The sequence below is a fragment of the Anomaloglossus baeobatrachus genome, chromosome 9 (assembly GCF_048569485.1).
Source record: "Anomaloglossus baeobatrachus isolate aAnoBae1 chromosome 9, aAnoBae1.hap1, whole genome shotgun sequence".
Lineage (NCBI taxonomy): Eukaryota > Metazoa > Chordata > Amphibia > Anura > Aromobatidae > Anomaloglossus > Anomaloglossus baeobatrachus.
In genome coordinates this window covers 22,955,705-22,965,473 of record NC_134361.1, presented here as the reverse complement: position 1 = coordinate 22,965,473, position 9,769 = coordinate 22,955,705, and the positions used below count along the sequence as shown (strand labels likewise).

General features: G+C 52.3%; 1 protein-coding gene across 1 annotated transcript in view; it reads left to right on the top strand.

The window, feature by feature from the left end:
* Positions 1-9,769, top strand: part of LOC142251733 (carnitine O-acetyltransferase-like) — a 19,759-nt gene that overhangs the window by 9,928 nt on the left and 62 nt on the right. Inside the window, 7 exon segments of the mRNA XM_075324789.1 lie at positions 331-458; positions 1,312-1,434; positions 1,508-1,565; positions 1,567-1,644; positions 2,045-2,107; positions 8,798-8,935; positions 9,277-9,769. The exon segment at positions 9,277-9,769 is cut by the window's right edge and continues 62 nt beyond it. Of these exon segments, the coding sequence (XP_075180904.1) occupies positions 331-458; positions 1,312-1,434; positions 1,508-1,565; positions 1,567-1,644; positions 2,045-2,107; positions 8,798-8,935; positions 9,277-9,492 (804 nt within the window). The 3' untranslated portion in view covers positions 9,493-9,769.

Below are 9,769 nucleotides of genomic sequence, written 5' to 3'. Positions count from 1 at the left end.
GTAAATAAATTGATACCCGGGTGTTTTCTGCTTAGTCTGAATCTATCCAATCAGTGCAGACTTTGTAGGTACACACCCATTTGAGAAGAGGGAAGGGAGAACACCCAGATGTCAATTTATTCATAAGTATTCAGGAGGAATAACAGAGGAACAATACAATGCAGAGCTCGAAGTTAAATTTATGATTTATTTATTTTTTTTTTTTATATATTTTTGTATAGGACAAAATATTTAAGTGTCTAGAGAGCTGTTTATAAAAAAAAATTGCTGTATAGTAAGTGGGCACGCCATGATATCGCAGTCTGACCCCCTAATGTCCCTTCCTCCCAGCTCGAGGGCCCCGGGTTGCTGCCGCCTCGCACTCCTCTCACCCGGGTTCCTTCACCAAGAAAACTGTACTTCAACTTCCCCCCGGAGATCAAGCAGCACATAGAGCAAGCCAAGCAGAACCTGGACATGTGAGTCTGGGGGATCCATCACTCACAACTGGGGTACAGTCTTGGCTCCCGTCTGAGGGTTGTGGACTACGAGAAAAATGACAGCACTTCATAACAGACAAGTGTGAACAGGTGCAAACTGAAGATGAAATGGAGTATACTTCCTGTTTTAGTTTGCACCTGTTCACACTTGTCTGTTAGGAAGTGCTGTCAGTTTTTTCTTTAGATTTATGCAGCACGGTGGCTCAGTGGTTAGCACTGCAGTCTTGTGGTGGCTCAGTGCTTAGCACTGCAGTCTTGCAGCGTTGGGGGTCCCAGGTTCAATTCCACCAAAGACCAGATCTGCAAGGAGTTTGTATTGTCTCCCCGTGTTTGCGTGGGTTTCCTGTGGGTTCACAGGTTTCCTCCCACACTCAAGATACATAGTTATGGGAAATTTCGATTGTGAGCCCCAATGGGGACAGTGTGGCTGATGTATGTAAAGCGCTGCGGAATATGTTGGCGCTATATATAAAAAAACTATATCATGCCTTGTGACTGAGCACTCCGTCCCACCAGCTTATGGCTATTGGTTTTTTTTATTTATTTATTTTTTTTTAGATATTAGCAAGTTCCTGCCCTCCCATAAAATTGTAGGCTTTTCAGCCTGAGCACAGGCAATTAGGTAGTGACTCAGTAAACAGAGATACGCCTTGACGCTGGCTGTTGGGCTCACATTAAACTGGAATTTTTTTTATGCACAAAGTGTCTGATTCTTAGAGTGCAGCTGTATATTTGTTAGACTATGGACTGTAGATGTGGGCACTGGATATAGATTCGCTCATCGCTACTCTTGCCTATTTCTGACCGCCGGCTGCTTCCTTATCTCTTTTAGATTGGTGAGTGATCTCGACATTTGCTGTTTTTCCTTTCCCGACTTTGGAAAGAAGTTTCCTCAGAGGTACAACATGAGCCCGGGCACCTTCCTCCAGACCTGCCTGCAGCTGGCGTATTACCGGTACGGTGGGTACAGGGGTTGGGGGTCCACCCTGCGCCCCTCGCCTTCATGCTGACAATTTTTGTTTGCACAGATTGCACGGCTCGCTGTGCGCAACAAACGAGGGGGTCTCGCTCCGCGCGTATCATCGGGGGGCGGTCGGATGTCGTGCGCTGCTCCTCCCCCGAGGCACTGGAATTTGTTCAAGCTGCAGATGACCCCCAAAAATTGGTATGTGATGAAACCACCGGCCCGTGTGGAACAGAAGGGTCTCTACACTAAAGTCAATGAGAGAGATTTTGCAGGACGCTGTTCCAGCAGCCACGTTATTAGTCCACGGACGCAGTCCCAACCTCACCCCCCCCCACCCGAGCTGCCAGCAGTCCGGGCACATGGTCTGATTAACGGGCACCGTGCAACATCATCATTCTCGTGCGGCCATTTATCAGAAGAGGCGGCGGGGATGACGGCAGGAGGAGGCACGCAGGGCGGCGGGGATGACGGCATGAGGAGACGCAGGGCGGCTAGAACAGGGTCCAGGGGAATTTTTTTTTTTTTTTTTTATAATTTCATTCATTGACAGCAAGCGCAGGTCTGAATTACCCCATCTGCATTATTATTCTTTGTACAGGCTGAAGAGAAACTTTCCCTCTTGGTCAGAGCAGTAGAAAGTCAGCAAGAGGCCACTGAGCAGGTGAGATTGCGCCTTCCCTTGGGCAGGGGGGGGGGGTGTCTCTGCTTCCCTTGGGGGGCTCCGCTTTACCTTGGGGGGGGGGGGGGGTCGCCACTTTCCCTTGGGAGGGGGGAGTCGCCGCTTTACCTTGGAGGGGGGGGTCACCGCTTTCCCTGGGGGTTGCCGATTTCCCTTGTGGGTCGTTGTTTCCCCGGGCTCGCCGCTTCCCCAGTGTCTCCCCAGTGTCGCTGATCGGGGGTAGCCGTTCGGGCTCGTTGCTTCCCTTGGGGTCACCGCGTCCCTTTTCTCTTCTTTCTCTCTGTTTCTGGATCGCATCAGACGCAGCTGTGAAAAATGGCTTTCCAGCAAAGTTCATGTTGTCGTGTTAAGAAACGACTACAGTAGGTGGAGCTAGACTGTTTTGGTTGTGGTGGATTTCTTGTGTCAGCATGGCCTGATGAGTGCGGCTGACTGCGGGCTGTGTTAGGACATTGCTTATATAGCACTTCCTAATGTTAACTGCTGTGAGAGCGATTTATTTATTTATTCATTTATTTGGGAAGGTGGGGGGATATTTATTTATAGCGAAAATCCAGTGTCTGTGTCTGTGTCTGTGTCTGTGTCTGTGTCTGTGTCTGTGTCTGTGTCTGTGTCTGTGTCTGTGTCTGTGTCTGTGTCTGTGTCTGTGTCTGTGTCTGTGTCTGTGTCTGTGTCTGTGTCTGTGTCTGTGTCTGTGTCTGTGTCTGTGTCTGTGACCATCCTGTTCCACAATCCTGTGCGTTAATCAAGTTTGGTCTTTTTTGCTGCCACTTTGCAAGTGCATGATAATCTACCGTACCCATGGGTGTAAGGCTACTTTCACACATCTGGTTTTTGCGCTGCGGCACAATATGGCGCTCTGCAGAAAAACCGCAACCGTTTTTTTTTACGCCGGTTGCGGGTTTTTTTGCATAGACTTACATTAGTGCCGTATTGTGCCGCATGCGACAGATTTAGCCGATGCCGCGGCCGGATGGAACGTTGCCTGGAACGTTTTTGCTCCGGCAAAAAAAACGCATCGCGCCGCATCTGTCCGCTGCAGCGCATTATTCAATGTATGCCTATGGACGCCGGATGCGGCGCGATACGGAAAAAAGGCATCTGGCCGCCGCATGCGGTTTCTTCACTGCGCATGCTCAGTAGCATGCCGCAACCGGAAAAAAAACGGACGGGCCGCATGTAAAAACGTATGCAAAGGATGCGGTGTTTTCGCCGCATCCGTTGCATAGGTTTCACAGCCGGATTGAGCCGCACAGCTAAAACCGGATGTGTGAAAGCAGCCTTATGGTACGTCTTACATCAGGTATGAATGTATGGAGCGGGCTCAAGAACAGAGCCAGCACCATATACGATGAGTGCCGGTGGCGATATACAGCAAGCACTGGAGCGAGCTACGATCTGTCACTGAGCACTTCCATTTTGTGACAGTCACTGCCATTCTTATTTATTATTATTATTATTATTATTATTATTATTATTATTATTTATTTTTTTTTTGTGACATAATGGAGAGATGTCAATGGATTGTCCCTAGTGATGAGCGGGCACTACCATGCTCAGGTGCTCAGTACTGGTAACTAGTGATGAGCGGGCACTACCATGCTCGGGTGCCCAGTACTGGTAACTAGTGATGAGCGGGCACTACCATGCTCGGGTGCCCAGTACTGGTAACTAGTGATGAGCGGGCACTACCATGCTCGGGTGCTCAGTCCTGGTAACTAGTGATGAGCGGGCACTACCATGCTCAGGTGCTCTGTACTGGTAACTAGTGATGAGCGGCCACTACCATGCTCGGGTGCTCAGTACTGGTAACTAGTGATAAGCGGGCACTACCATGCTCAGGTGCTCAGTACTGGTAACTAGTGATGAGCGGGCACTACCATGCTCGGGTGCTCTGTACTCGTAACTAGTGATGAGCGGGCACTACCATGCTCAGGTGCCTCAGTACTGGTAACTAATAATGAGCGGGCACTACCATGCTCGGGTGCTCAGTACTGGTAACTAGTGATGAGCGGGCACTACCATGCTCGGGTGCTCAGTACTGGTAACTAGTGATGAGGGGGCACTACCATGCTCGGGTGCTCAGTACTGGTAACTAGTGATGAGCGGGCACTACCATGCTCGGGTGCTCAGTACTGGTAACTAGTGATGAGCGGGCACTACCATGCTCGGGTGCTCAGTACTGGTAACTAGTGATGAGTGGGCACTACCATGCTCGGGTGCTCAGTACTGGTAACTAGTGATGAGCGGGCACTACCATGCTCGGGTGCTCAGTACTGGTAACTAGTGATGAGCGGGCACTACCATGCTCAGGTGCTCAGTACTGGTAACTAATAATGAGCGGGCACTACCATGCTCGGGTGCTCAGTACTGGTAACTAGTGATGAGCGGGCACTACCATGCTCGGGTGCTCAGTACTGGTAACTAGTGATGAGCGGGCACTACCATGCTCGGGTGCTCAGTACTGGTAACTAGTGATGAGCGGGCACTACCATGCTTGGGTGCTCAGTACTGGTAACTAGTGATGAGCGGGCACTACCATGCTCGGGTGCTCAGTACTGGTAACTGGTGATGAGCGGGCACTACCATGCTCGGGTGCTCAGTACTGGTAACTAGTGATGAGCGGGCACTACCATGCTCGGGTGCTCAGTACTGGTAACTAGTGATGAGGGGGCACTACCATGCTCGGTGCTCAGTACTGGTAACTAGTGATGAGCGGGCACTACCATGCTCGGGTGCTCAGTACTGGTAACTAGTGATGAGCGGGCACTACCATGCTCGGGTGCTCAGTACTGGTAACTAGTGATGAGTGGGCACTACCATGCTCGGGTGCTCAGTACTGGTAACTAGTGATGAGCGGGCACTACCATGCTCAGGTGCTCAGTACTGGTAACTAGTGATGAGTGGGCACTACCATGCTCGGGTGCTCAGTACTGGTAACTAGTGATGAGCGGGCACTACCATGCTCGGGTGCTCAGTACTGGTAACTAGTGATGAGTGGGCACTACCATGCTCGGGTGCTCAGTACTGGTAACTAGTGATGAGCGGGCACTACCATGCTCAGGTGCTCAGTACTGGTAACTAGTGATGAGTGGGCACTACCATGCTCGGGTGCTCAGTACTGGTAACTAGTGATGAGCGGGCACTACCATGCTCGGGTGCTCAGTACTGGTAACTAGTGATGAGCGGGCACTACCATGCTCAGGTGCTCAGTACTGGTAACTAGTGATGAGCGGGCACTACCATGCTCAGGTGCTCAGTACTGGTAACTAGTGATGAGCGAGCACTACCATGCTTAGGTGCTCAGTACTGGTAACTAGTGATGAGCGGGCACTACCATGCTCAGGTGCTCAGTACTGGTAACTAGTGATGAGCGGGCACTACCATGCTCAGGTGCTCAGTACTGGTAACTAGTGATGAGCGGGGCACTACCATGCTCAGGTGCTTGTCCCATCCCCCTGCATGCAATATACAAAACGATCAAACAAAATTCTGTTCCAACTCCAAAATGGATCCAGTAAAAGCTGCAGTTCAGGGCACAAAACAAACATTCGGTCTCCTGGTCACGTGATTAAGGTAATTCAAAACTACAGCGCTCCCGGAGCATGTGATGGATTTTATGCACTTTGGTTTTTTTTGTCACCAGACCTCCATCATTTGGCCGGGGTTCACACTTTGCTGTATTTCCATCAGATTATCCCTCTGTGCACGGTTCTGCCGGTGGTAACTCATCCTGCGGTGCGTTTCCTGCTCGGTGGTGATGTTGTGATCTGCCGGGCGTCTTGTGCCCCCTGGTGGCCGCCGCATGCTGTGAGGCTGTGCATGTAATACTATATATTCTCTAGATGCATAATTAGTATATATCTGTGTTACCTGTATACGGGGCCTCGCGCTCCAGACGCCGCTTCCTTCCGCTTCTTTACCAGTTGCAGATTGAGGAACTGAGGATTTGGATTTTGAGGAAATGGCTTTCTGCAGTTTGTGGCTGATTTTATCTCTTGTGAGCAGCTTTGCAAATAATTGTCATTAAAAATCTCCTACTGTTTTGTGTTGACAGCTCCTCCACAGGTCTGCATGTCTCCATGGTTACGGCTACGTGGTCATGCTGCAGGGACCTGCGGGGGTGGAGTGTGGCGCCCCCTAGGGTGGGCTCTGCGGGGGTGGAGTGTGGCGCCCCCCTAGGGTGGGCTCTGCGGGGGTGGAGTGTGGCGCCCCCCTAGGGTGGGCTCTGCGGGGGTGGAGTGTGGCGCCCCCCCTAGGGTGGGCTCTGCGGGGGTGGAGTGTGGCGCCCCCCTAGGGTGGGCTCTGCGGGGGTGGAGTGTGGCGCCCCCCTAGGGTGGGCTCTGCGGGGGGTGGAGTGTGGCGCCCCCTGGGTGGGCTCTGCGGGGTGGAGTGTGGGCGCCCCCCTAGGGTGGGCTCTGCGGGGGTGGAGTGTGGCGCCCCCCTAGGGTGGGCTCTGCGGGGGTGGAGTGTGGCGCCCCCCTAGGGTGGGCTCTGCGGGGGTGGAGTGTGGCGCCCCCCTAGGGTGGGCTCTGCGGGGGTGGAGTGTGGCGCCCCCCTAGGGTGGGCTCTGCGGGGGGTGGAGTGTGGCGCCCCCCTAGGGTGGGCTCTGCGGGGTGGAGTGTGGCGCCCCCCTAGGGTGGGCTCTGCGGGGGTGGAGTGTGGCGCCCCCCTAGGGTGGGCTCTGCGGGGGTGGAGTGTGGCGCCCCCCTAGGGTGGGCTCTGCGGGGGTGGAGTGTGGCGCCCCCTAGGGTGGGCTCTGCGGGGTGGTTTTAGCTATTGAGATCTCCCTCTCTTCTTGCTCTCTGTATATTTGCAGTCTGCGCTTTCGGCCACACACTGGGCACAGGACCCCGCACACGGGCCCACACCACGGCCACTCTCTTTTGTACCATATTTCATACTTGCTGACATTCGCCTCCACCCTGCGGTGCGGGTCTGTTGTCACTCTCTGTCCTCTGCTCATCAGCACGCTGCACATAGCGGTCACTCACCCACACTGGAGACACAGCCATTCCCACCGAGACCACAAATGGCCTCCCGTCTTCCCGGCTCCTGACGTCCTTTTTGTTGCCCTGGCTCCTGATGTCCTTTGGTTGGCCCCCCTCCCTTGCCCCCACAAATGGCCTCTACTATTTCTGGCTCCAGGCGTCCTCTTTTGGTGCCCCCCCCCCTTGCCACTCCCACAAATGGCCTCCACTCTTTAAGGCTCCTGGTGTATCTTTTTTCTTTTGGTTGCTCCTGGCATCCTTTTTTCTTTTGGTTGCTCCTGGCATCCTTTTTTCTTTTGGTTGCTCCTGGCATCCTTTTTTCTTTTGGTTGCTCCTGGCATCCTTTTTTCTTTTGGTTGCTCCTGGCATCCTTTTTTCTTTTGGTTGCTCCTGGCATCCTTTTTTCTTTTGGTTGCTCCTGGCATCCTTTTTTCTTTTGGTTGCTCCTGGCATCCTTTTTTCTTTTGGTTGCTCCTGGCATCCTTTTTTCTTTTGGTTGCTCCTGCATCCTTTTTTCTTTTGGTTGCTCCTGGCATCCTTTTTTCTTTGGTTGCTCCTGGCATCCTTTTTCTTTGGTTGCTCCTGGCATCCTTTTTCTTTGGTTGCTCCTGGCATCCTTTTTCTTTTGGTTGCTCCTGGCATCCTTTTTTCTTTTGGTTGCTCCTGGCATCCTTTTTTCTTTTGGTTGCTCCTGGCATCCTTTTTTCTTTTGGTTGCTCCTGGCATCCTTTTTCTTTTGGTTGCTCCTGGCATCCTTTTTTCTTTTGGTTGCTCCTGGCATCCTTTTTCTTTTGGTTGCTCCTGGCATCCTTTTTCTTTTGGTTGCTCCTGGCATCCTTTTTCTTTTGGTTGCTCCTGGCATCCTTTTTTCTTTTGGTTGCTCCTGGCATCCTTTTTTCTTTTGGTTGAGGAAATCTTCTTAGAAAGCTTTGAACCTTTTTTTTTTTTTTTTCTTTTTCCTTAATTGTTTCTTCGATATAATTATATACTGCAACACCAAGTAATAACCGTGAAGGCCGCGGTCTTTCTGAAGTCCGTCCTGGACCAAGGTGAAGGAGACTGGATCCTCGAATATGACCCATCCACCATTACCGCTCCCCTCCGTGATGACGCCTCCGGTGGGTGGTGAGACGATCGCGAGCTCCATCACTCTAATGTTGCTGCAGCAGCATGTAAGCAGTTAATGGCCGTTTGCAGCTGGGCTCCGTCCTCTGTCGCCTGAGGACCTCGGAGGCCGCTGCTGTCACCGCGCTCCCATCCGGTTTCTCCTGTAAGCCCTGACAATGCTCCTATCCCGCGGATGTCCCCGGCGTGGACGGAGGCTTCACATTATGAAGCCGGTGACCTTTTTCCAGGAATCTTCTCCACTCTGGGAAATTCTGGACATTTACAGCAATGACCGCGCGTCGCCCCATATTAGGATTATACAAGGTCGCGTCTGCGGTCCGGAGGCAGAATGAATTATTATTCTTACTGTATTGATAGAGGAGACCATAGAAATCAATGACTTCCTGATTACCGCAGTGTCCCGGCCTCCTGGTCTTACTGACATGGACCCTATTGTGAGATATTAGGACGGAGGCTGAGCTGCAGTACCGGCCGCCGCCCAGAGCATGAGGGGCGCTGTTTCTTCCTATTTTCGTACAGCCCCTTTAACCCTGCTCTTCATCTGCTTCCTCAGGTGTTAGAAGGCCAGTCTGTGGATGGCGCTATCCTGGCTCTGAGGATGCTGTGCCTGTCCTCCGGGATGGCCCTCCCGGCTCTCTTCATGGATACATCATATGCGGTGTCGTCACACTGGAAACTCTTCACAGGACAGGTCTGTAAATCAAGTTCCCCCCCCCCAGGACAGCTTAAGATCCCCCAATAATATCAAAATACCCCACAGTATAAATAATGCCGCAAACCTGACTGGTTGTAGAGTTTGTCAGCTCTGATTTTCTGATACACTGCTCCAAATCCCCTGCATAGACCAAGAGGTGTAGCCTAAAATGTTGTATACCAGGAGCCACCACCAGGGGGGGCTCAGGAGCTTGCTGCATACACTCTATAATAGAGGTCAATGTATAAGCTGCAGTGGGCTCCCCCTAGTGGCTTTCCACTATGTAATGGTTGCTCTCTATGTATAACATTGACCATCTCCACCTCGGACTCTTCCAGGTGTCGTCTCCCTTGGACTGTGTGATGTGTTACGGACCCCTGGTTCCGGATGGATACAGCGTCTGCTTTGCACCCACCCAAGACAGCATCACGGTGTGTGTGTCCGCCTTCCACTGCTGTGAGGAGACGGATGCTGAGCGGCTGTCGGACAGCCTGCAGGGGGCGCTGAGAGACGTGCACTCGCTGCTCCGGAGCTCTCGATCCGAGGAGGACTAGTCGTCGTCGTCTCCACTTTACGTACAACATGAGCCTCAATAAACTGCTGCGTATTTATTATGACCGTGGAGGAATCCTGGCTGCCTGACGTGTACACCAGGGGGCGCTCCGTGGTCCAGGGACACAAATAATAAGCCAGGGACTATCAGGGAGCAGAGGCCAATGGGGTGTATGGGAGCCCAGACCAGCCCGCCTGTACTTTGCTGATTGTTACAGACCAGCACCAATATAACCCGGGTATCACATCCACACAACATGGCTGCTGCTAGCTGAGAAA